Source organism: Capsella rubella, unplaced genomic scaffold (genome assembly GCF_000375325.1).
Source record: "Capsella rubella cultivar Monte Gargano unplaced genomic scaffold, Caprub1_0 scaffold_2, whole genome shotgun sequence".
Lineage (NCBI taxonomy): Eukaryota > Viridiplantae > Streptophyta > Magnoliopsida > Brassicales > Brassicaceae > Capsella > Capsella rubella.
The window spans coordinates 716521-742486 of record NW_006238922.1 but is presented as its reverse complement, the minus strand read 5'-3'; the positions used below and the strand labels follow the sequence as shown (position 1 = coordinate 742486).

The following is a 25966-nucleotide window of genomic DNA, read 5'->3' as shown; positions in this document are numbered from 1 at the left end:
TACTTTTTGAATATTCCAAAATTCAAGGACATCCACTTAAAAAATCTACGTAGAATAGTAAAATTAGATTAGACCATTTACATCAGACCATTTTATAAATTAATCATTCTGTGATTCTGTCTGATTAGACAATGATCTTTCTCACTCGACCACACAAGAGTTTGATAAAGTCAAAGAAAATGAGAACAAAGAGGAATTTTAAGACGTTGACCAAACGATCTTTACTAATTAGAGTCAAGTTAATTTGGATCTGAGTGGTTTATAAGTCTCTGTCCTGCTATAAGTCTATAACATTTAAATCAAGACTTGTCTTGTATGAGGAACTTCTTGTCTCAATTCATCGAGACTCTAGTATAAAACGCCCAATAAAATAAAGTGTTTAATTAAGCTCTATTATAAATTACAATATTTTTGAAAAATACCTAATAAGAATGAACATAATTGAAAAATGATAATAAAATTGTTTCATTGTTGATATTTTGAGCAAAATCAGTAGTTTGTTAAAAAAAAAAATTGTTTCACAATATTAAAAACATGACATACAGTAGTTTTTATTTTGACCTTTTTAAAACGTCGTATTTGCGGAATCAATGTATAAATGCTGCATATATTTGGGTTGCATATATAACTTTATCAGTATTGAACAATTGTATACTCCTACTTATAAATTTATAATACAGTGTGGCTTCACACCGTACATCGTATAGTGTACCTATTGTTTTGAAAGATAAAGAAGCTATCTACAGTATTTTGTTCGTATTTTTTTTTTTTAATAATCAAAGAGGTTCTGGGCCGAAACTCATACATCCCCTCAGACCCGAGACCAAAGCATGTTATATAGTTTCGTCCCAAATACTACTCGAACCGGCGGCGTATAAGCTTTTGCCAGAGATCTTTACCAAGTGATTCACTTCATACGTGATAATATATTGAGAATGGTTCTCTTATCGTAACTCATGTTTATCCCTAATACGAACAACCTGGAGAAGAGTTTTCAAAGACATTTTTGATTCGCAACTATAGTTCTATGCTCTCCAACTTGAAAGGGAATATTTGGAAATTTTATGTAAACTGAAACGGATGGTCAAAATTTCATATGTGATATATGAAGTGTTGTCATTCAATTACTTTTCATATTAAATAACTTTAAGTTGATGACAAACAAAAAAAAAAAACTGTAAGAGGAACCGTACGTGGCTTTCCTTTCTATTTCATGATTATCGATCAAAGGCATAAGATTAATGGCACTATATACCACACCGTATTATACTGTATTACAATTGTATTACCCATATTAATTAATACGAATATATATTCTATTTATGCTAATTGTGTAAAATTGTTAATGTTAGTGTATAGTTTGTATTAACACTAATATACTTTATATTTTGTATCAACCATATATTAATACAAATATGTTAGCGTATAATTTTGTATTAACCATAATATAGTTTATATATATATTCTATTTATGCTAATGTTTTTGTCCTTTGCTAAAATTGTTAATGTTAGTTTAACAAACTACAAACCCCACTTTCTAACCTTTTTTTTTCATCAAAATTATTATGAAATCCAAGTTTTTTTATAAGGAAATAGAGAAAGCTAGAATATCATATTTGTCTTTACTATATTAAAATTGTCTTTTTTAGTTTTTCATTACTATCTACCGTCTTTGAACACTTTTCTTGTTGTATCTGAATTTTATTCTCAGGAAGAACAAAGTATACTTGTACTTGAGTGACTCGAGGTTTCATGTCTTAAAATATACTAACAATGTCTAAAACAATTAATTATGATATTTTATGCAAAAGTGATCTTTTAGACACTTTTTAGTTGAGATAAAATTCTGACCAACACTCAATATAGGTGTTTAAAAAATAAAATAAAAACTGTACATAAAGATTATATTAATAAACTTTTAACCTAAGATATGTTAACTCTATATATCATCCTTTTCAGCTCATAACCAATGCATTACTGTGGTCTGATGGCAAATCGTGAGTTTTCTAAATAATGGGTCGTGGGTTAAATTCCAAGTAAAAACAAACAAAAACATATATATTTTGTTTTTTTTTAACCTTTTCTTTTTTCTTTTTTATTTTTTTCCTCCCACCAATAATAAATCACCACATCAGCGGTTCTTAAGCTTAAAAACATCATTGTACTTCTCTAATACTCCTATTTCTTTTGACTTGTTTTTCTGATTGTAAAAAGAAAAAAAAAAATGATTATCTGATTGTATAGTATCTGTATACTCTTTTTGACTTTTCTTTTCCTTTTTTTCCAAACTTCGAGGACAATATGATCCACCCATACATTCACCATGATCAAACGTTCATATTTTAAGTTGGTATGTTTATTATGTATGATGCATTGTCCCATATGAACCACGTTTTCACTGCTTGAATAGTTACCATCGCACGATCTCTGCAAAATTATATAAGTTTGACAAATCAACATGCATGGGCGACGTACCTAAGTAGATAGATAGGGTCACAAACTCAAGTGACCGCAATAGATATACATATTTAATTGCGTTAAGTTGACGCGTCAACTGTAAGGGCTTGCCTCGTCTCTATTTAAGGAGTCGTCATATGGATGAAGAAACATGCACCAATTAAAAGCATCAAATCAAAAACATATTAGAGCCCTCTCAATTATAGTGATGATGTCGTGGGCATTGTGCATTTGGGTGTCTCTACTTGTGACAAGCTTCACAACTTGGGTTTACAAATGGAGGAACCCTAAATGCAGTGGGAAGCTTCCACCAGGTTCTATGGGCTTACCACTTCTTGGTGAAACGATTAGTTACTTCAAACCCAACACAACTTCAGACATCCAACCATTTATCAAAGACAGGATTAAGAAGTGAGTTTTTTCTTCTTTCTTGCAGAATTGTATAATTATAATATAGTATTTGTAAATATATATATTTCCTCATGAATTCCAAATTAATTCAGTTTAAGATTTTTTACACATATTAAAATTTAATTATAAATACATCATTGTTTACAATTTTTTTTTGGAGTTCATGAGATATATAAATTTGATGTAACTTGCAGTGAAATCCTTATATATTTTGTGACCTATGTGCAGGTACGGACCAATATTCAAGACTAGCATTGTGGGGATACCAGTAATTGTAGCAACAGATCCTGATTTTAGTTATTTTGTGCTCAACCAAGAAGGCCAATGTTTCAAGAATTGGTATCCTGATACTTTCACTAAGATCTTTGGAAATCAGAATCTCGCAACCTTACATGGGTTCGTATATAAGTACCTCAAGCATATGATCTTGAGTCTTTTTGGCCATGAGAGTCGCAAGAAGATGCTTCCTGAAATTGAAGAAAATGTTTGTAACAAGTTAGAGCTCTGGTCAACTCAAAACTCAACTGAGCTGAAAGATTCAACAGCAAGCGTAAGTCTCAAGTAACATTGTTGATTTATTTCCACTTCTCTGTTTAGAACTTTGTTAAGTTTTTTTTGTTTTTTTTTGTCAGTTGATATTGGATCTCACTGCTAAAAAGTTGATGGGCCTTAATCCAGGCAAGTCCTCAGAAAATCTAAGGGACTGCTTTGCTTCATTCGTTGATGGTTTGATCTCGTTCCCTATCAACATCCCGGGGACAGCTTATCACAAGTGCCTAGAGGTTATATTCACTTGGTCACAATTCATGTTGTTTCATTTTCTTGTAAAGCAAGTCATAGTACTCAATGCTTAAAATTGGTAACTGATTCAGGGTAGGGAAAGGGCAATGAAAATGTTGAGGGATATGCTTCAGGAGAGGCGAGAGAATCCAAGGGAGAATCCAAGTGATTTCTTTGATTATGTCATTGAAGAGCTTAAGAAAGAAGGATCACTTCTGACAGAAGAAATTGCACTAGACTTGATGTTTGTCTTAATTTTTGCCAGCTTCGAGACAACATCTTATTCATTAACTTTAGCCATCAAGTTCCTCTCAGACAACCCTTTAATCCTAGAACGTCTAACGGTCAGTGAAATGAAAACAACTCAAGTTTTGATCATTACCAAAAAAATTAAACCGATTTATATATTAATCAGGAAGAGCATGAGGCAATTCTAAGAAACCGTGAAGATGCTAACTCTGGACTTACTTGGAAAGAATACAAATCAATGACTTACACATTTCAGGTAAACTATCAAGTCTGTCCATATCCCCTAAGGTAGGTATAGCTTATTATACGTATTCTCATCTAACCAAAGCTTATACTTAATTCAGTTCATAAACGAAACAGCGAGACTAGCAAATTTAGCTCCTGGAATCTTCAGAAAAGCCTTAATAGATACCCAATATGATGGTATGAGCAACAAAGCAACATCATAAACACACAAAGATTGATCACTTTTGTATTATATACAAAATTAATCATTTTGTAAAAATGGATGCAGGTTATTTAATTCCAGCTGGTTGGACAGTGGTGGTATGTCCTCCAGCTATACATTTGAATCCAGACATCTATGAAGACCCTCTTGTCTTCGATCCATCTAGATGGGAAGTGAGTTCACAAAAATCTTCTACACATGATATACATATACATACCTTGTAATCCAAGTAACCCTGACAAGGTTTTCATAACAAAACTAAATCAAACCTAAATCGAAACTGGTGAATTATAGGGATCAAAATATACAAATGCATCAAAGACATTCATGGCATTTGGTGGAGGAATGAGATTCTGTATCGGAACTGACTTCAGCAAACTCCAAATGGCAGTGTTCCTTCATAGCTTGGTCACAAAATACAGGTTCGATATTTGTTATCTGTTGATTCAAAGAGATAGCTATATATACACTTAATTATGCTTACTAATGATAGTTGTAATTATGTTTCTTGGATTTCATCAGATGGGAGGAGATCAGTGGAGGAAACATATGTCGAAGTCCTGGATTGCAATTTCCAAATGGCTATCATGTTAAACTCGAGAAGAAAGAGATCTAGAGAAAGTTAGATGGAAGCAAAGGAAGAACAATCTACAAGACCTAAAGATGCATAATATAATTAAAAGTGTGTACTATTAAGTAAAGGAATTAATTTCCTACTTAAGCTTATGTTATACCTTTAATAAAGATTGTTAATGCCATTGTAACAAAACCAGTTTTCTTATCTATTACAAAGTTGTGTTATGAAATCAGAGCACAGAGTAGAGGCTAATCCAACTTTAACAAATCAATCTCTATTAATAATATCATTGGTTGAGAGTAGATTACCTTCAGTCCAATAATACTATTTATGTACTTAGTTTGAGAAGTATGGTTTTCACATGTAACAATACACTCTTTGTTTCTATCCCCTTTTTTTACACAAGACGAAATTTGTAATGTACATATATAAGTAATCAAGAGATATCAAAGAGATTAAATGTTAACAAAGAACACATATTAAAGCTTTTACTGTATGATAATGATGATGATGATTAGCAGGTCCATTTAGACGTTGGGAAGCAGCTAAGGTAGTGACACCATTTGCAATGTTTGTTCCCATTCTCTCCTTTGAACAGCATCACTAATCCAACAGTTAACCCAACCACAAGTACAACCACTGCAACTACGAAAAGCACGTACTGGTACATGCTATACTTGCGTTTGTTGCGCGCAGTGTTGGTGCGGGAAGCTTCCCAACCGTACTGTGGTCGGACAAGGAGAATAAACCCGAGGCAGAATCCGGTTAAAAACCCTCCTATGTGTGCGAAATTGTCAACCCGTGGAAGCATGCCTAGTCCTAAGTTGATTGCTATGATGAACAGAAGCGTGATCAAAGCAGCCGCCTGCAAATAAAAACTGTTACAGAGTGCATATATGAAAACAAAACCTGATCTATATGCTTAGACCGAAACAGGGACCGAACAAAGATGTATTTTAGATTGCTCTTTTGAACCTGAAGAACTGAATCAAAAGCTTCAAACCCAATAACACCAACCCAAAACTGCTTCATACTAATTTTCGTTGGTTTCAGTTTCTACAAAGTACAGAATGCTAAATTTCCGGTTAAGGCGGTTTAGAGGAAAGGAAATTAGTACCTTATTGGCATAGATAGTCCAATTGGTGAGAAGTTCAGATAACATTGCTCCAAGAAGTCCGAAGAGAGCGCCCGAGGCACCAACAGAGATACTTTCTTGAAGGAAAAGCGATGAAAGTATGCTTCCACCGAGACCCGATACTAAGTAAATAAGCCCAACTCTTACTACGCAGCCACAATAAAGATAAAATGTTTCAGTTGGCAATCAGAAAATAGACTAAAATTTCATGGAAAATCGAGTGCTTGTATGTAAAGGCAAAGACTTACTGAAGCCAAATTGCTGTTCAAGGCGGATACCAATGAAGATCAAACTCAACATATTTGTAAGCAGATGAATGATGCCAGCGTGAAGCCACATACAAGTGAGAAGTCTCCATCCTTGATGCTCATGTACTACTTTCCTCCATTCCAATGCTCCCATTTTCTCCAATCTAAAAACAAGAATCAGAGTAAAAACTGAATCAAACACCAAGCAAACAAGAACCAAAGAATAACAAGTAACCACACAATAACCATCACAACAGACATTCAAAAGAACAATTTGACAATGAAATCCACAAATCATAAATCCAACAATTTCAATTGGATCCATAAGTTGCTTAGTCAAAATCTAGAACAGAAAAGTCTTCAATTGGGATATCAACCGACAAATCCTAGCCAGGCTTAAATGCATAGTTACGAATGAAAAAAATGGAAACTTTAAGAAACCCAACAAGCTCGAGCTCATTCTCCAATCCATTACAGACACTAGAGATCAAATTCAATAGCAATTTAGAAAACAAAAACTTGAGACTTTTGAAGTACCCTGATAGACCAATCAAACTTGTTTGCCAGTAAATCAGAATCACGAATCCTAGAATCTCAAGCTTCAACCACATATTGATTTCAAGTATCAGTAGGTGCCAATTGAGCAAATCTATTGTCATGATAGCTACTACAATCTCAATTACTGAATAAAAATGAAAACTTTGAGAAACCCAAAACAAGTTTGAGCTCAATTTCTACAGAACAGACATTAGAAACCAAAAAAATTGAGACTTTCGAGAGACCCAGAAGATCAAACTTGAATCTCGAGCTTTAAAGTAAACTTACGTTGAAGAAGATGGACCAAAGAGAGGATTCTCTTTAAGCGGCTGAAACGAGAACCTTCGGAGGAATCTAGCAACACACTGTTTGTTAGCTCCGGTGATTTTCTTAGGACAATCATTAACAAACATCACAGCGACAAAGACAGCGAGATTCGCCACTACAATCGCCGGAATGAGCCACGAAGTCCAATGAGTTTCGCCGGAAGACTCATCGTAGAAGTAGTTGTTGTTATTAGCTCCTCTGTTCTTCTTCCCTCCTCTCTCCACATCTCTGTTCGCCATAATTACTCTGTTTCTCTCTCTCTCTGTTTCTTATCACAAAACCTCTCAGGATCTATCTACCTATCTCGTTTTGTTATATAATATAAAAACCGAAACTTGGATTAAACGGATCAAATACGAAATTCAAGGTGAAGTAGCTTAGAAGAAAGAGAGGAATAAGATGAATTACAAGGAAGAAGAGATTGAGACAGAGTATCAGTAATTAGGGTTAAAGTTGTAACCTTTAAAAGAAGGATAGAACATAAAGAAGAAAAAAACGATTTTTTTTACGAATTCAACCGTTGAATTGATGTTAAAAAGTGAGTGTAATCAATAAACTTTATTAGGTCTCTCTCTCTGTGTTGTGTTGTGTTGTGTCTATCTTTATCGATGTGTGTAGAAGAAAAATAAAGTAATTAAAACAGAGCTTTGGTGGTGTGTCAATGGCGAGTTAGGCGGTGGTGCCAGCTCCTCTCCCTCTCCTTGGTTTTGTAAGTTTCTTTTCTAAGTAAAAAACAACAACTCAGACCTGCGACAAAAGAAGATGACAAACTTGGAGTATTTTATTAAGACTTTGGAGTATAGATCAAAGAGTTCTATGGTTATGAAATTTTGTAAATACTAATAAGAAAAGGTATGCTAGTGCAATTATATAAGTAAAATTTTGATTTTAGATAATGATGATCAATATCATAAATATGTTGACAATATGTTGACAATATCATCAATATCATATATTTGGATTCCAGTAAAATGGGTAATAACGTACAAAATTAATGTGTGTTTTGCTTTGTTGACATTTGGCTAGAAAAAAATATTGAAAACAAACTAAACTTGCATGACATATCATATTTACGCATATAAAAGAAGGACCATGAATGGATCTTTTATACAATCCTAAAGTCTTCCAAGAAATAAATTTGCTAAGGTCCACGCGGTTTCAGCTTGATATTTTTAGCCAACAATAATTTGACATGCCAAATAAAAAATAATAATAACAATAATAATACAATATGATATGCCATCAAGTTACACTCATCTTATCATTTTCAGGGCTTTGGTTCTCCTCCTCATGATTTCTTCGACTAAAGACGATTACTATTCCATCGGCTAGGGTATGCTAATTCTATCTAGGTTCAATCTACGGACATCATTAATAGAAATATATTATCTTAAGAAAATTTTACCCTAAAATACTTCTGTTAATTATGGTCTTAGGCTACCAATCATATGGTCAAAGACCATGATTATCAAAGGGTTTTTAAAAAATTCTTAACTTAAGAAAAGTGATAAAAAAAACTAAGAAAAGTTAGTTAATATATATCTCTTGTATAAGAGATTTCTTTTACTTTTTCTTAACTTTTTTTAGCTTAAGATTTTATTAAAAGCCTACCAATAATGATACCCTTAACATAGGTTTCAGCTTGACATTAGATCTTTTAACATTGGTTTTGTTAGGCCCTTTTCAAACACTAAAGATGGGCTTTTATAATACTAGATTTCCCATATATTAGATTTAATCAAAGCTCATCTACAGTTGAGCTTGCAAGTGGGGAAGATCATGTACACCATGTCCTTCCCCATGGTTCTCAAAGCTTCCCTAGATGAGGGAACGTGGTCTTGCCTTCTAGAATTTATATATCAAACAACCAAGAGTTCATTAATCATATTGGTTTAAACATAAACCAGCAACAAATCAGTTTAATCATAAACCGGCCACCGGTTTATCACTAGAGATAAGTGGAAGTTTACCTAGCTAAGCTTCTCTTCTTGTTTGAACCAGGTTTGTTAGCTAAACATTCATCAACGCATACCACAACACTCACTCACTATCTAGTCTTGTTTGTCCAGTTCATTAATATATATTGGTTTCAATTTCGTACCTATACTTTTGCATACGTTATTTGTCACTAGCCAATTTGTTTCGATTCTACTAATACCACCTATAATGTAAACGGATAATTTTGCTCACTTGATTCATAGTATTTACAAGTTCTTCCCAAGTTGAGTTCAGTTTCATTAGTACTGGACTTTTTTCTCTCTTTTTTTTTTTTTTTGTGTGTGCAAATTAAACTATCTTGAAAGTGTCCTCTAGCCAAAACAAAAATAATATTTGCTTCAAAATCTGTATAAAAAAAGACTGAAGCTTTTCTAACGTTCAGCTTTTTTAGTTGTTGATCAGTGTGGAGTGTGTGAACAAAATCACAGCAACCAGTCACAAGTCCTAAACACCAACTAGATTGTTCAATATGAAAGAAGTCTGAAATCTATATATTACATCGTAATGAAACAAATAGAAACCAACTTATTCTTACCATCTATACCTTTTTGTTATCTACCTTTCTCAAGTTTTTTCACCAGAAACAAAAAAAGAATGGCATACCAACTTCAAGATTCCTTAACCGTTACCCTTATCCCGAGTTTAATCAAAGAAACACAAGAATTTGACGAAGAAATGGTGAGCTTGCAAGCGGAGAGGATCTTATACATTATGTCCTTCCCCATGGTTTTCAAAGCCGCTTTGGAGCTTGGTGTCATCGACATGATTGCTACCGTAAATGATGGAGTGTGGCTCTCGCCTTCCGAGATCGCGCTTGGTCTCCCAACTAAGCCTACCAATCCGGAGGCACCAGTATTGCTTGACCGGATGCTGGTTTTATTAGCAAGCCACTCAATCTTGAAATACCGTATGGTGGAAACTGTAAAGAACGGTGGAAGTGTAAAGATCGAGAGGGTCTATGCAGCTGAGCCAGTTTGCAAGTTTTTTTTGAACCGGGGAGATGGTTCGGGATCTCTCGCTCCTCTGTTCATGTTGCTCCAAAGCGAACTATGTTTTAAAACCTTGTACGTAAATGAACCGTACGTTAAACAACAAAGTGTTCTTCCTATTCATATATTTATGTATCATTAATGAAAAATGGATTAAATATTTTTTTGCAGGACACATCTCAAAGATTTAATATTAGAAGGAAAAGATGCATTCAGCTCTGCTCATGGAATGAAAATTTTCGAATACATTGGTTCGGACAAAGGGTATAGTAACATGTTTAACCAGGGAATGTCGGAAGCTTCCATCATGATCATGAAGAAGATTTTAGAAGTTTACAGAGGATTTGAAGATGTAAACACTTTGGTGGACGTGGGAGGAGGAAATGGAACCAACACAAGTCTAATCACTTCCAAGTATCCTCATATTAAAGGCATCAATTTCGATCTAGCCTCGGCTTTAGTCCATGCTCCTCTTTTTCTAGGTATAATAACATTAGCTTAATATTTTTACAAGTTGTATTTTGAAGTGTTCGTTTTGATAAATATATTACTTTAAATTGTTATATTAGGAGTGGAGCATGTCTCAGGAGATATGTTTACAGAGATCCCAAAAGGAGATGCCATCTTAATGAAAGTAAGTTCCTCGATATATATACTCTATTTAATTGGAATTTGTTTTATCATTCATAGATATAGAACTCCATGGTCAGTCACATATATATACGTACTAACTATATAGTAAAATGGATAAATTAAATATAGTGGATACTACATGATTGGACTGATGAAGACTGTGTAAAGATTTTGAAAAATTGTTGGAGAAGTCTTCCCAAGAATGGAAAAGTGACAATAGTTGAGTTGATTGTGCCGAAAAAACCGAAGAGCAACGACTCTTATTCTAACATTGTGTTAGCCGCGGACATTATGATGTTAACGCATTGCTCAGGTGGTAAGGAGAGGTCTCTTCAGCAATTCGAGAATTTAGCCTCTCATTCAGGTTTTCTTCATTGTGAAGTCATTTGTCTTGCCTATTCATATTATGTTATCGAACTGCACAAATAGATTGAATGTTATATACCAAGAAACTAGTCTCCTCAATGTGGAAAGACTACGTACATATATTGTTAATGCACGCACCCTTGACAAGCTCATGTAATTTATGTCCATAAGCCCATCTATAGCCCATGTAATTAGGTTTCTAGCAAGTAGATTCATCTTATACATATGAGTGTAATGAACATGAATTTGGGTAACTTAGGATTGCTGCAACCTCACTTCTTCTCCATTTCTTCTTCATAAGAAAATGTTTTTTGGAGTGATTTCTGTAATTATTCCTAAGTTACCTTTGCATTCAATTTCTGTAAGCTAGTATTCCTTTTTCTTTGGTTTCGTCAAATACATAAAGTTCATTTCTCGAATCACTTGTCTAGAGATTAATGTCTAGGATTTCTATCATATATTTACAATATTTTTACGAAAAACGAATGTCGTAGAAAATTGGAAATAGATTCCCTACGAAAATTCTACTAAAAATAATGTTGGAGATTTCGTAGAAAATTTGAAAAATTGGTAGTTAGAAAATTATGTTGTAGGAATTGAAAACGTTTTCCAACAAAATTTTGGTAAGGAAATAGTCAAAACAAGCCTTCTCATTTTCTACAACCATATTTTATAGGACAAGTCTAACGAAAATCCTTCCAATTCCAATTTTCTAAGGGACATCTTCTACTAGTTTTTTTTATAGGAATACGGTAAAAATGCTTGTTTGCTACCAAATTCCTAATATTTTTGTTCCACATATTTAATGTAAAATTTATTTATTTGTGTATATACTAAATAGTTTTCTTTTAAAGGAAAATGAAATATGTTTTTTTTTGGTTTTGTACAAACATACTTTAAAAATATTGTATGATTTGAGCTTCTCAAGCTTTCTCCAACATTAAATTAGGTCGCTAGTCGCTATCGATTATGCATACTTGTAAAACGAACATCTTATTAAAACAAGTGTTACCAGATCGATGCATGCTGACGATCACAAACTTTTCATATATGGTCGTCATAATTAACAAAGTCGTGCATCGCATTCATCGACAATTCCAGCCGCCGTGTATAATTCTTGTCGGTAAGAAAAACAAATATTGGTAAGTTCCACGTTAGATCGAAGGGCATGCAAGACATATGCTTACGTAATACGTTATTATTTTGTTTGATTTTGTGATTCAACTTATATTATGTTTTGAAGAAAAGAAAGAAAAAAAAAACCATTTTAATCTTATACAAAAGGGAAAATTCCCAAATAAAACGTGACTTATCTATGATATGTACAAGTTATGTTTAACTATATTTTATTTTCCAAGATAAGATATCATTTTAATTTTAATTTTTGTTACGTTTTTAATTACTACAAAAACACAGACTTCATATCCGTCCATATAATAATGTCAGTTATGTAACTGAAGTTTCCTTTCATTGATGGCTAGCTAATGGTTACTGATGAATCATCCCTTTTAGTCTTAATTTATAAAGAGCTTTTTAGCTCATCCTTGATTGCTCTCTTGGACGAATGGTTTTGCAAAAACCCCATTCATGCATCTCTATACAAATTTGAAGCAATAACTTGCGTTTGCCAATTGGTGGCTGAATTTTCTAGCACGACAATGTTGGGGGTGTGTCATTGTCTTTTGTTTAGCCATGGTCAAATTATAACAACTTTGAAATTTAAAGGATATTGTGGAAATTGTCCATAATCTAGATGATCGAGGCAGTAAAAAACAAAATATCTAAGAATGGTCTTGGGGACATAGCTTAGAGACTTCTCCCTATAAAACGAGAGAAGTGTGATTAACAACGGTAAGCTTTCACTTACCATTTCTATATCTTTGTTACATATCTTTCTCAACATTTCCACAATGGCAAACCATGTTCAAGATCCCATAACCACTTCCCCCAAACAGCAACAAGTTGACGAAAAAACAGTGAGCTTGCAAGCGGAGAAGATCTTGTACACTCTCGGCTTCCCCATGGTTTTCAAAGCAGCCTTGGAGCTTGGCGTCATCGACACGATGGCTGCTGTAGATGAAGGCGTGTGGCTCTCGTCTTCTGAGATAGCGCTTCGTCTCCCTACCAAACCTACCAACCCGCAGGCACCAGTTTTGTTGGACAGGATGCTGGCTTTACTTGTTAGTCACTCAATCTTAAAGTGCCGTATGGTCGTTGAAACCGGAAAATCCGAGAGAGTTTATGCAGCTGAACCGGTTTGCATGTTTTTCTCGCATTATGGCGGAGCCTCGGGTTCTTTTGCGTCTCTGTACATGGTAGGCCTAAGCGAAACCTTTTTCAAGACTTGGTACGTACTACTATACTTCATTACGTTAACCTTCACTACTCAGTTTGGGAAATATAATTGGTTATTGGTTTTTCGTAGGATGCATCTCAAAGATATGATATTAGAAGGAACGGATGCATTCACCTCTGCTCATGGCATGAAACTTTTTGAATACATTGGTTCAAACGAAAGGTTCGCTGAGATATTTAACCGGGGAATGTCAGAAGTTTCTACAATGACCATGAAGAGAATTCTACAAGTGTACAAGGGATTCGAAGATGTTAACACTTTAGTGGACGTGGGAGGAGGACTTGGACATGTCATAGGTTTAGTGACTTCCAAGTATCCTCATATTAAAGGCATCAACTTCGACGTAGCCAAGGTCGTAACCGGTGCTCCGCTTTATCCAGGTACACTATATATATATATAGGGTGTGTTGGCAAACTAGTATGTTTTTGAAACATAATTATAAAGATAGTACGTTTACTATTCACAATTAGCAAAATAGTACAATTTTACTATTTCAGATTTCTATACAGATAGACAACTGTACAATAACATATTATTGTACATCAAATATTTGTACAAAGAAAAAACAATTACATATAAACATATTTACACATAAACAAATATACATATATAGAGCAGAAAATATCTGTACACATACAATTATACGTATATATAGATCGCTTTACGAATGATTTTCTGTACATCGACACACAACTGTACATAAGGATAGCTAGACGTATCAAAATTTGTTTGAAAAATATTTGAAATTATTTTTAGAAAAATGTATATCAAATTATAGAGAAAAAAATATAAATTTTTCTGTAATTGAAATTTTATAAAAAACAAATATATTTTGATGAATATTTTTAGTTATTAGATTTAAGAGGGTTTTTAATAGTGTCTAAATAATGTCCAAATAGTAAAAATGTATTAGTTTGCTAATAATAAATAGTAAATGTACTAGTTTTACAATTATGTTTCAAAAATGTACTAAAAACCCAATTAATCCATATATATACTACTAAGTCAGTCATTAGAAATTGCTAATTTTGGTAACCATTCATTTTTTAATGAAAATATTATACCTATCTTTCTTAATTTTACTTAAAATGGAATATATATGTAGGAGTGGAGCATGTTTCAGGAGATATGTTCAAAGAAATTCCAAAAGGAGATGCCATCGTCATGAAAGTAAGTTCATATACATATAATTACTTCTTTTATGGAAAAGTCAAAGATATATATATATATATATATATGATTCCATGGCCAACCATAATATATTAACTACGTAAATGAATAACAGTGGATACTACATGATTGGAACGACGAAGATTGTGTAAAGATTCTAAGAAATTGCTGGAAAAGTCTCTCGGAAAAAGGAAAAGTGATAATAATCGACATGATTACGCCGGTGGAACCAAAGATCAACGACACTTCTTCTAACATTGTATTTGGTATGGACATGTTTATGTTAACACAATGCTCAGGTGGTAAGGAGAGGTCATTGCCACAGTTCGAGACTCTAGCCTTTGATTCGGGTTTTATTCGTTGTGAAATCATATGTCATTCCTATTCATACAGTGTTATCGAATTACACAAATAGGTTCCAGATTTTACCAACGAAAAGTAAGATTTAATAATGTCGTCAATATGTACCTTGTTTTTTCATCAAAATAAACTACAATTTTATATTGTATCTCACATTCATGAGTTTTTTTTTTCAGTTGTAATAATTGTCTTTTTTTTTTGTTTCCTTGTGTTGTAAGTTGTTTTAATTCTCTTCAGTTTGAAATAAAAAGTCGCAATTTAAGTATCATATACATTGGCTTTGCAAATTGCTTTAACAACAAATTAAGTGCGAATTGTTTGGTGGTCTTTCGACTAGCAAGTAAAGTTCACTTAATTAGTGATTAGAGATTTACTGAAAGCTACATCGCTACATCGCAACAATAATTATAATTGTGATATCAAAATACCAAAATGGTTACGATTAAGATGTAATGATAATGTTCAGAAATATTCGCTAGCAATACAAATCTAGAAAACATAGAATAATATCAGCATGGATCGGACCACTACTAATTAATGTTACTAGGACGTGAACATTCATTTTTTTTTTTTGTTTTTTTTTTTGTTTTGAACATTCATTAACTCATACCAAACCCAACTATCCCTGTCTGTCCATTGTATAATTGTATTAAATGTGTATGTTTTCGACTTTCTCCACTAGAAATTTTTACGACATTCACAATTCGCTTAATGCTATTTTTCTTTTCTTTTTTTTTACATTTCACGAATATTAAGAAGATTAGTTTATATATTTAGAAGATTAGAAGAGTTTTGATTCCCAGATGCATTTTTTTGCAGATTAATTAATAGTGCAGGACTAACTAAAAGTTTCAGCGTGATGCAGACAGAAAGCATCCGTTGTAGTCTCGAATGATAAAAGTCAAACTATTTATAGTTTGGTACTTGGTATGGTGCAAATACGAATCATTATTAGTTAGAGATTCGAGTGTTATAGGGAAAGTTATGACATTGTCAAGTTGTTCTCGTAGAACTGTTCATATAATTGCATGTGTTGCATGCAGATGGTAAATATAATAAACTTATTGCTATATTTTTAATAGGATAAAATAAAAAGATCTACCATAATAATGTATCTGCCGACGAAAAGAAATGTGTGTAATATATTTATTAGTTTAAGTATTTTTAGCAGTGTTCCAAAAAAATAAAAAATGTATTTTAGCAATAAAATATTAGGTATAAAATGCCACTATAAATTGTGAACGTTGAAACCAATTTCTCTTTACCATCTTATGATTACACCTATATTTCTCAAATTTTCTAGCAACAACAATAATGGCAAACCATCTTCAAAATGCATTAACCACCAGACCTAAACCTGAACTAATCAAAGAAGAACAACGATTTGACGAAGATACAGTGAATTTGCAAGCACAGAGGATCGTTTACTCCTCCATGGCCTTCCCAATGGTTCTCAAAGCAGCTTTGGAGCTTGGCGTCTTAGACATGATCGCTTCCCTAGATGACGGCGTGTGGCTATCGTCTTCCGAGATCGCTCATGGCCTCCCAACCAAGCCCATCAACCCGGAGGCACCGGTATTGCTTGACCGGATGCTAGTTTTACTAGCCAGCCACTCAATCTTAAAGTACCGTACAGTAGAAACCGGGGACAACGGTAGTGGTGGTGGAAGTGGAAAGACCGAGAGGGTCTATGCAGCTGAACCGGTTTGCACATTTTTCTTGAACCGTGGAGATGGCTCGGGTTCTTACGCATCTGTGCTCATGATAACCCTAAGCGAAGTCCATTTCAAGACTTGGTACGTACTCGGTACTTCTTAATCATCCACACAAACAAATATAATAAATCTAATAATTAAACAGGTTTAAATATATAATAACAAATGTTGTATAAATAATATATGTGCATAGGACACATCTAAAAGATGTGATATTAGAAGGAAAAGATGCATTCAGCTCTGCTTATGGCATGGGAGTGTTCGAATACCTTGGTTCGAACGAAGGGTTCGCTAAAAAGTTTGATCAGGCAATGTCGGAAGCTTCCACATTGATTATGAAGAAGGTTTTAGAAATTTACAAAGGATTTGAAAATGTAAATACTTTGGTTGATGTGGGAGGAGGAATTGGAACTACTTTAGGTCTAGTGACGTCCAAGTATCCTCATATTAAAGGCATCAATTTCGACCTAGCCTCAGTTATAGTACATGCTCCTCTATATCCAGGTATACCACTAACACTAATTAAAGTATTAAAACAAGTTAATATCTCTTTATTTTGCTCAATATTACTTCAGTAAATTGATCGGTCATATATATATAGGAGTTGAGCATGTTTCAGGAGATATGTTTATAGAAATTCCAAAAGGAGATGCCATTCTTCTAAAAGTAAGTACTTTTATATACTCTTATTGAATGAAAAACTCCATAGTCAAGAACCATATACTAACTGCAAAGTGAAATGCATAAAATTAATGCAGTGGATACTACATGACTGGACAGACGAAGATTGTGTAAAGATACTTAAAAAATGTTGGAGAAGTCTTTCCGTTAAAGGGAAAGTGATAATAGTCGAGATGATTACCCCGGAGGACCCAAAGGACAACGACATTTCATCAAATATTGTCTTCGGCTTGGACATGTTGATGTTAACACAATGCTCAGGTGGTAAGGAGAGGTCTCTTTCCCAATTCAAGACTCTAGCCTCTGATTCAGGTTTTCTTTGTTGTGAAATCATTTGTCTTGCCTATTCATATTATGTTATCGAATTACACAAATAGATTCAACACTTTACCAAGAAAAGGCAAGATTGATATCTTGTCAATGTGATGAATTATATGTGTAAGGTATTTTTACACATAATATAAATAAATGAAACGCGAGGAGCTTTTCTGGTTTTGTTAATTGTTTTACGTTTTTTTCTTCTTTCTATTGTGTGTAAAATAGCTTGTGTATTAGCTTGTTCATATAAATAAAGTAATACAGGTTCAGTTCAGGTGATGGGTTTGCTCCATGATAAAACAGGTTCACTGAAACCACATTCCTAACTATTTCGTAGCTTTTTCGTTTGTGATATCAAAGCACCAAAATGGTTAGGATTAAGATTCAAAGATAATACCCAGAAACATTCACAAGCAATTCAAACATCTATCCGAGTTATCAAACAAAAGAGCTGACCAAATTGGTTTAACAATAAACCGGCCACTGGTTCATCACTAGAGATGAGAGTGGAAGTTACATAGTTTAAGCTGCTTTCGCTGTTTCCCGAACAATGGCCAATTTAGCCAGAAGACCACATAGTTGAAGATATGATCCAACTCCATCACAGATTCTCATATGCGCAAATCCAGTTTCCTGAAAGAATAATCATTGGTGTTTGACGAAAAATGCAGAGTTGGGATGTTTTGAGATGTGAAGGAGAATCAGAGATGTATACCTTCATGAACTCAAGTTTCAGATACTCAGCCATATCGTAATTCTTTATTATACGGAAAAGCGTTGTGATAATGTCGGTTGGAGAGTACCCCAGATCATAGAGCTGCTTTAAGCCATGACAAGCATCGTCAAACTTACTTTCCAACACATTACGAACAATGTTCTTGACATGAAGCGGGTGAGGTTGGTCACAGACCTAAGAAAAAAAGAAAGAAATTAGTGGAGAGATCTATGATTGATGATATGATAACCAATGCGTTTCATCAGCTAAGTTAATTAAGGTTTTGTATCAAACCTTGAAGACGTTTTCTTGGTTGACTAGCCGAAAACCGCTGTTAGTGGCTTGCAAGTTGTTCAGAGCTTGCCTCATGTCACCATCAGCTGTAAAGATAATCGCCTCGAGGCCTTCAGGTACATAAGGAACCTTGGGAGAATGAAAACACAGGTAATCAGAATTTGTTTACAAAATTGCTGCAACTGTAAACGTGTAGAATATTAGAAACATGGCAAATCAATACATTCTCTGCTTGAACCACCACCATGAGACGGCCTAGTATCTGCTCATCAGATAATCTAGAGAACCGAACCAAGGCACATCTACTCTGAATGGGCTCAATAATCTTGGCTGATGTGTTACATGCAAGTGCAAACCGCGTAGAGTTCGAATAGATTTCAATCGTTCTCCTCAATGCTTGTTGTGCTCCGGATGTCATGCTAATTTACAAACCAAAAACAGAAAGAAGAAGCACTAAATCAGAAAAATCAGCTTGAGAAAAAAGATTCAGGCAAAAGTCACAAACGTAGCAGAACTAACCTGTCAGCTTCATCAAGAATGACAACCTTATGACGCCCTGGAGGAAGTGTTACTTTCTTCTGCGCAAACATCTTAATTTTGTTCCTTACAACATCAATACCCCTACAACAGCCATAACAGAACACAATACCACACAGTAAATGTTTAAAACAAAGATGGAACGACATGCCATATGTTAAAGAACTCACATATGAGTACATACCTATCATCAGATGCATTCAACTCCAGAACAGCCTCCTTATAATTCTTGCCAAGAAGCTCGTGAGCAAGAGCCAAAATGCTTGTGGTTTTACCAGTTCCAGGAGGACCCTGAGGATATAACAACAAAGTAACACAAATTCATGTATCAGAAACTTAAAGTCCAGTGAACACTACAACAATCAATTTGAAAACATCCACCAAGAAATCAACACATCAATACAATTTCACTAATCAAAACCCTAACATTGACAAGCTTTAATCCTGAAATAGTGAAATCTAACACAAGGCACAAAACCCAAATGCCCTAATTAAGGAGAATTGAAATCAAATAGAGACACAATAGAAAGACAAAGAGAGAGACACTACTAAAGAAGAGTAAAAATCTCACGGCAAGGATAAGATTCGGCATGTTCCCGTCGCGAGCGATGACTTGGAGTCTGGAGACGGCGTCTTCGTTACCAACGATATCGACTACTTTGCTCGGCCTGTATTTCTCCACCCATGGTTCTTCTCCGCCGGAAGAGGCTGAAGAAGAAGATGCCATTTTTTTCAGTCGGAAGAGGAAGGAGTCTCCGATCCGGTGAGATTTGGGGGTTTTCTGATTTGGAGGGAAAATTGCTGCAGTGTCTCCCTCCAATTGAGGGTTTTAGTCTTCTACGACTATTTTGCATTCAAGGGCCTATAAATTGACAATATTTCGAATTGTGTACCAAAGTATGTTAATTTTATTATATAGCCCACGCCATCAAATACTCGTTATTACATATATGCACCGCCGAATATGAACAGAGATATACGAACTCGTGGACTAGACACTAGAGGATGAGGTAACCGAATTATCGAATCGTATTGGGTCCGATCCGGTTCGGTTTGTTTGTTTGAAAAATGTTGGTTTGGAAATGAAAACAAAAATAATTTTTCATTTAATTCGATTTTGCTCCACTAGTTCAAATTTGGATGCGGTTTGTGCATTTCAATTTAAAAATTTGCTCAAATTTAACAAAATTCATTATACATTGTCGGTTTGATTGGTTTGGTCCCGGTTCTTTTCTGCCAAGGTAATAACATTTTACCAAAAGGCCACCGTAAAATACTGGATATTACATAAAAGTCCCGCTTATCTCTCTGGTTGCCATTAGAGGAGACATTAAAATTTAAAATTGTTTTTTTTTTTTTTTTTTGTATATTCATTTTTCAAACATCACGATTTCCGATTTGTCCGACTCATCCTCTTTCTCTCTCTCTCTCTCTTCGAATCGAAACCCTAGCAAATCGGAATTTGTCTCTGAGATTGAAATTTTCCCTTTTTAATGGCGTAAAGCTTCACCAATTTCGTCAATTCGGGATCAATTTTTGAATTTTTGAAGAAAGGAAGAGACTTTTTTGAAAAGAGAAAGAAAATGTCAACAGAGACGACGACGGAAGCAACGCCTTTGATTTTAACCGACGGAGGAGGAGGAAGGAGATCGGTGAGGAGACAAGGGTTAAGAGAAGCAGCCAGGTTACTAAGACATGCAAGTAGCGGGAGGATGATGATGAGAGAGCCATCGATGCTTGTTCGTGAAGCAGCGGCTGAGCAGCTTGAAGAGAGGCAAAGCGATTGGGCTTATTCCAAGCCTGTAGTGGTTTTGGATTTCGTTTGGAATCTCGCTTTTGTTGCTGTTGCTGCAGCTGTTTTGGTACTTAGCAGCGATGAGAAGCCTAATATGCCTCTTAGGGTTTGGATTATAGGGTATGGGTTGCAATGTATGATGCATATGGTTTGTGTTTGTGTTGAGTATCGTAGGAGGAATAGGAGGAGAAGAAGAGATAGGAGTCCTAGTTCTCGGTCTTCGTCTTCTTCTTCATCCTCTTCTATGGAGGAAAACGAAGGTTTGGGTTTGAATAGAAACTCTGAAGATCGATACTTGGAACTAGGACAACTAGAGAACGAGAACAACAGGTACATTGGTTTTAAGTTTAGTGATTGTGATAAAGTGAGTGTATTATATGTGATGTGAATTTTGTCTAAAGCTGTGTTTTATGTAACCAGTTTTGCTAAGCATCTAGAATCTGCAAATACGATGATCTCATTTATATGGTGGGTTATTGGATTCTATTGGGTATCTTCTGGCGGCCAAGAGTTAGCACAAGGATCCCCTCAGCTTTATTGGTTTGTTGTTAACTTCTCTCATCTCTCTTAGATTCTCTTGAGTGTTTTATGTGTTCAAGATCTTTTGTTTGAATGGCTTTGTTTGTTTCTTTATAGGTTGTGTATAGTCTTCCTTGGTTTCGATGTGTTCTTTGTGGTATTCTGCGTTGCATTGGCTTGTGTTATTGGCATTGCTGTTTGCTGCTGCTTACCTTGCATCATTGCAGTTCTATACGCTGTAGCAGAACAGGTAACTATGTTATAACCTGTTTATTTTGACATTTTACTTCCAAAAAAGTTGAATGTTTTTCTAACACAACTCTTGAAAATGCAGGAAGGAGCTTCGAAAGAAGACATTGACCAACTTACTAAATTCAAATTCCGAAAGGTTGGTGATTCTGTGAAACACACTGTTGATGAGGAACAAGCACAAGGAGATTCAGGAGGAGTCATGACTGAATGTGGTACAGATTCACCCATTGAACATACTCTTCCTCATGACGATGCAGTAAGTAACACCCAAAATCACTCTTCTCTCTATTAGTAACCTGTAAACCTCTGCATATTATGGCTACACTCCGTTTGGATTTTGACAAACAAAACCGGATTTGTCAATCTATAGGAATGCTGCATTTGTCTGTCGGCTTATGAAGATGAGACAGAGCTAAGAGAACTTCCATGTGGCCACCATTTTCATTGCGGTTGTGTGGACAAATGGCTTTACATAAATGCTACTTGTCCTCTTTGCAAATACAACATCCTCAAGAATGGCAACTACGAAGGCGCAGACGAGGAAGTCTAGATCAGAAGAAGAGAAAACTTGCAAATATGCGAATATCTGTATCATTAGTAGCTGAGGGAACCCAAGAAAAAGGGTTCGACATTTGATCAATTTGTAGTCTTAACATTGCTTGTTGTATACACATTTTAGCTTTGGTTCTGTATGTTCTGTTGCTGTTAAAATGTTTTGGTTCATAGTCGCTCAACAAGTTTTCATCTTTGTTTCTCTGCATCCTCTCTTATTCAATCTTGAATCAGGACCAGACTGGAAACATAGAACTTAACACCATAAAAACAGAACATAACGATAAAAGGTTTGTTGATTATAATGATCAGTTAGCAATATACATTATCCAATGCAAATAAACGTAATATTTATTAACCGAAAGAGGATACAACTTTTTTCTTGAAGAGAGAAAGAGAAGAACATCTATATATTTTTGTTTTCCTTTATAAGATAGTGGTGAAAAGAAAAGTAAAAAAAAAATAGCTTAAAAGAAAATATCAAGGCTTCTTCTGGAAACCCCATGGATTCTTATTTGCCCAGTTCCATTGATCTCTGCACATCTCATCTACTCCATATTTTGCCCTAATAAAGAACAGACCACAATGATACAGTTCAGTCCCTTGTTTGTAATCAACACACAAAGAAAGATTGATAAACCCCTTATTCAAGTTATGATTCTTGAGTTCATATCAAAGTTCATCAAACCATCTTCACTTAATCTGCTTTGTTATATCTATGAACATGAAGATTGCATAGAAATCAACTCATTCGACTTCATATCCAATCGAAAAACATTAGAACGAGAGAATGGTATGAAACCGATGACTTACTTCCATCCAAGTTCTTTCTCAGCTCTCGCAGTTGAAGCATATACAGCTGTTGCATCTCCAGCTCTTCTTGGACATAGCTTGATAGGGATTTTCTGCAGTGAAATGTGTTTGTTAATAGCATTTTCCGACAGCAAATCTTCAGTCTCATCCGCACAAGATTATAATTAGGGAAATGAGAGACAGGGAAAGAAGAGAAACTTTACCTTGCCAGAAGCTTTTTCAAAAGCTGAAACCATTTCTAAGACAGAAGTTCCTTGACCAGTCCCAAGATTATAAGCAGTACAGCCTAAGATTAAGATGACACACCAACACTTACAAAATATTAGATTTGAGTCCATCAAATCAAAACCAAACCTTTCAGACAGTTAAATGTCTTATAGAGTTTACCAATCTTTGAGTCTGAAAATAGCTTGTTCAATGCTGCAACATGGCCATCTGCTAAATCCATCACATGAATGTAGTCTCTGACCTGCAAGTAGTGTATGTTAGTTTATCAATGTATCATCAGGAACCCACGCTGAATTTATGAATAGAGAAACGGTATTATTGATGCAGTACCGCGCTACCATCCTTGGTAGGATAGTCATGTCCAAATACATTGAGTTCAGGGAGTCGTCCAACTGCCACTTGTTGGATATAAGGCATGAGATTATTCGGTATGCCTTTTGGATCTTCTCCAATTCTTCCACTCTCGTGAGCTCCAACCGGATTGAAGTACCTTAGAAGAATGATCTTCCATTCTGGTTCCGCACTGTGAATGTCTCTAGCTATTTCTTCAAGAAAGAGCTACACAAATACATCATTTGCTTATCAAGATCTCAGTAACAAATGATATAACCTTCAAAAATATGGACACAGAAACAGAGCAAAACAGATAAGACGACGTCCCAGGTACCTTAGTACGACCATAAGGATTCATAGCCTGTAACTCAAAGTCTTCCTCACATGGAACTATTTCAGGCTGGCCATAAACTGTTGCAGACGATGAAAAGACCATCTGTATAAAAAACTCAAGAGTCAGAACAATTTGGTAAACTAAACTAAAACAAGACACACATATTCAAAAGTGGAGGATTCTAATCTTAACCATTTTGCAGTTGTATTTTGCCATGGTCTCATACAGATTGATTGTTCCAACTAAGTTATTATCAAAGTAACGACGAGGGTTTCCAACACTCTCTCCCACAGCTTTAAGACCAGCAAAGTGAATCACAGCATCAAATCTGTTTTCCCTCACAAAGAATCAGAAGTCAAATATTAAAGAGATCACTTCACCTGAATAAAAAAATTGCATAACTTCAATTTAAAAACTTGTCACAATACCTCTGATTGGAAAAGAGTTTCTCAATGTCCCCTTTGTTTCTTAGATCACCCTGCAATTAAATTAATCAAAAACATCCAAAATCTTATATAACTTCCAAACAAACGCACAAGCCATTACTATATGAAGAATCTACTAATAACAGAGCAAGATGAACATACACAATCTCAATTCCTGAAGTTACATAAAAATCGAAGCTTTATAAGGTACTGACCAGATTGAATTCAAGCTTGGTAGAGAGATCAGGACCAACAAGCTCTCTAACCCTGTGAACAGCTTCAACAACAGAGTTATCAAGGTTATCAATGATGGTAACCTTAAAACCCTGATTCAAAAGCTGAACAACAGTGTGTGTTCCAATGAATCCAGCACCACCAGTCACCAAAATGTTCTGCTCCACAGAAGAACCCATTTTTCAAATCCCCAAAAAAAAAACAAAACCCACTTCCCAAAATCGAAGCTTTTCTTCACTATTTAAGAGAACTTTGTGGTTAAGCAAATCAATGAAAAGGAGAGAGAGAGGGAAAAGTTTGAGTCTTTTTTCTTTAATCTGGGATTTAATGATCTGTTGCTTTCTTGTGAGTGGATAAGAAGGACGCCGCAAAATTGAAATTAAGGAAAAGGTTAGAGAAAGAGAAAGCTTTTTGCTTTTGGTTGGTTTCTTAAAGACGAATGAGAAGAGATGATCCGTGTCTTTGTGATCCTTTGGAATTAAACTCGTGAGAGGGTTTATATAACTGAGGATAATGATAACAACTTTACAAACCTTTTTGACCAAATAAAAGATCTTGTTTTGAACAAAGAAGAGAGATAGAGATGATTCATTTTGCTATTTTTGGGATTTGTGGATAACGAATGATGACCAAATCCACGAGGATTTGAGGGAAAACAGGGGAATTTTAAAGTGTTTTTTTGGTTGTTGTTTTTTTTAGTGTAAATCGATAAATAAATAAAAATTTAGGTAACTAGGATTTTGAGATAAGAGTATGATTTTGTTTATTACTGTATTTGTTTTCATAATTCTTTTCATGATTAGATAAATGAACGGATGATTGCTTATAACCTAAGTCACAAGCGTATGGAGACTTTTAATTAGTTCAAGCCCTCCTTTGTGATATCATATATTTCTAACAATTATGAAAAGTTTCATAAACGGAATAAGCAAAATCGAAAGACCAATTTGTAATGTACATTGCTTTGAAGAGAATATATAACACATTAATTACATTCATTTGGTTTATTGTTTTTTTTTTCAGTATCAAATTCAATTAGGTTGTCTTTCATGTGACAGTCCTTTGGTACTTATTCATATTCTCTTCAATATAATAACTATATAATCTAATTCCCATGTCTAAAACTTAAGTTACAAATTTGAAGTGTAACTCCCAAACATAAATTTATTTAATTTTGGT

The 25966-nt window shown here is 34.6% G+C and overlaps 8 protein-coding genes across 9 annotated transcripts; 5 read left to right on the top strand and 3 right to left on the bottom strand.

The window, feature by feature from the left end:
- The first annotated feature begins 2622 nt into the window (after positions 1-2622).
- On the top strand, positions 2623-5145 carry LOC17895589 (cytochrome P450 87A3). The gene is made up of 9 exons (XM_006302114.2): positions 2623-2868; positions 3097-3418; positions 3501-3650; positions 3741-3992; positions 4064-4153; positions 4242-4320; positions 4412-4518; positions 4640-4767; positions 4868-5145. The coding sequence occupies exons 1-9, from the start codon at positions 2666-2668 to the stop codon at positions 4959-4961; spliced, it is 1425 nt and encodes a 474-aa protein (XP_006302176.2). The 5' UTR covers positions 2623-2665; the 3' UTR covers positions 4962-5145.
- Positions 5146-5195: 50 nt separating this feature from the next.
- On the bottom strand, positions 5196-7901 carry LOC17894040 (RHOMBOID-like protein 2). Its single transcript, XM_006302501.2, has 4 exons — positions 7131-7901; positions 6306-6469; positions 6040-6203; positions 5196-5787 (listed from the first exon to the last, which is right to left on the bottom strand). The coding sequence occupies exons 1-4, from the start codon at positions 7406-7408 to the stop codon at positions 5437-5439; spliced, it is 957 nt and encodes a 318-aa protein (XP_006302563.1). The 5' UTR covers positions 7409-7901; the 3' UTR covers positions 5196-5436.
- A 1814-nt stretch (positions 7902-9715) lies between these two features.
- On the top strand, positions 9716-11527 carry LOC17895006 (indole glucosinolate O-methyltransferase 4). Its single transcript, XM_006301000.2, has 4 exons — positions 9716-10231; positions 10328-10638; positions 10726-10790; positions 10919-11527. The coding sequence occupies exons 1-4, from the start codon at positions 9762-9764 to the stop codon at positions 11216-11218; spliced, it is 1146 nt and encodes a 381-aa protein (XP_006301062.1). The 5' UTR covers positions 9716-9761; the 3' UTR covers positions 11219-11527.
- Positions 11528-12832: 1305 nt separating this feature from the next.
- LOC17895150 (indole glucosinolate O-methyltransferase 4) lies at positions 12833-15215 on the top strand. 2 transcript variants are annotated; one of them, XM_023787989.1, is made up of 5 exons: positions 12833-13006; positions 13111-13502; positions 13581-13891; positions 14618-14682; positions 14798-15215. In XM_023787989.1, the coding sequence occupies exons 2-5, from the start codon at positions 13177-13179 to the stop codon at positions 15095-15097; spliced, it is 1002 nt and encodes a 333-aa protein (XP_023643757.1). In that variant the 5' UTR covers positions 12833-13006; positions 13111-13176; the 3' UTR covers positions 15098-15215. The 2 variants fall into 2 exon arrangements, with proteins under 2 accessions (XP_023643757.1, XP_006300513.1); XM_006300451.2 differs by lacking the exon at positions 12833-13006 and having other exon boundaries at positions 13020-13502.
- Positions 15216-16326: 1111 nt separating this feature from the next.
- On the top strand, positions 16327-17939 carry LOC17894852 (indole glucosinolate O-methyltransferase 4). Its single transcript, XM_006300942.2, has 4 exons — positions 16327-16838; positions 16951-17261; positions 17359-17423; positions 17516-17939. Exons 1-4 carry the CDS (start codon positions 16357-16359, stop codon positions 17813-17815), a joined length of 1158 nt encoding a protein of 385 aa, XP_006301004.1. The 5' UTR covers positions 16327-16356; the 3' UTR covers positions 17816-17939.
- Positions 17940-18114: 175 nt separating this feature from the next.
- Positions 18115-20107, bottom strand: LOC17896501 (replication factor C subunit 2). Its single transcript, XM_006302387.2, has 7 exons — positions 19874-20107; positions 19487-19593; positions 19285-19386; positions 18989-19184; positions 18766-18894; positions 18472-18666; positions 18115-18389 (listed from the first exon to the last, which is right to left on the bottom strand). The coding sequence occupies exons 1-7, from the start codon at positions 20027-20029 to the stop codon at positions 18279-18281; spliced, it is 996 nt and encodes a 331-aa protein (XP_006302449.2). The 5' UTR covers positions 20030-20107; the 3' UTR covers positions 18115-18278.
- A 563-nt stretch (positions 20108-20670) lies between these two features.
- On the top strand, positions 20671-22624 carry LOC17894286 (E3 ubiquitin-protein ligase At1g63170). The gene is made up of 5 exons (XM_006302332.2): positions 20671-21427; positions 21518-21637; positions 21734-21866; positions 21951-22124; positions 22239-22624. The coding sequence occupies exons 1-5, from the start codon at positions 20886-20888 to the stop codon at positions 22416-22418; spliced, it is 1149 nt and encodes a 382-aa protein (XP_006302394.1). The 5' UTR covers positions 20671-20885; the 3' UTR covers positions 22419-22624.
- A 74-nt stretch (positions 22625-22698) lies between these two features.
- On the bottom strand, positions 22699-25329 carry LOC17894498 (bifunctional UDP-glucose 4-epimerase and UDP-xylose 4-epimerase 3). The gene is made up of 9 exons (XM_006302407.2): positions 24769-25329; positions 24557-24606; positions 24321-24456; positions 24129-24230; positions 23792-24019; positions 23621-23702; positions 23437-23519; positions 23234-23325; positions 22699-22985 (listed from the first exon to the last, which is right to left on the bottom strand). Exons 1-9 carry the CDS (start codon positions 24964-24966, stop codon positions 22901-22903), a joined length of 1056 nt encoding a protein of 351 aa, XP_006302469.1. The 5' UTR covers positions 24967-25329; the 3' UTR covers positions 22699-22900.
- Between the last annotated feature and the right edge of the window lie 637 nt (positions 25330-25966).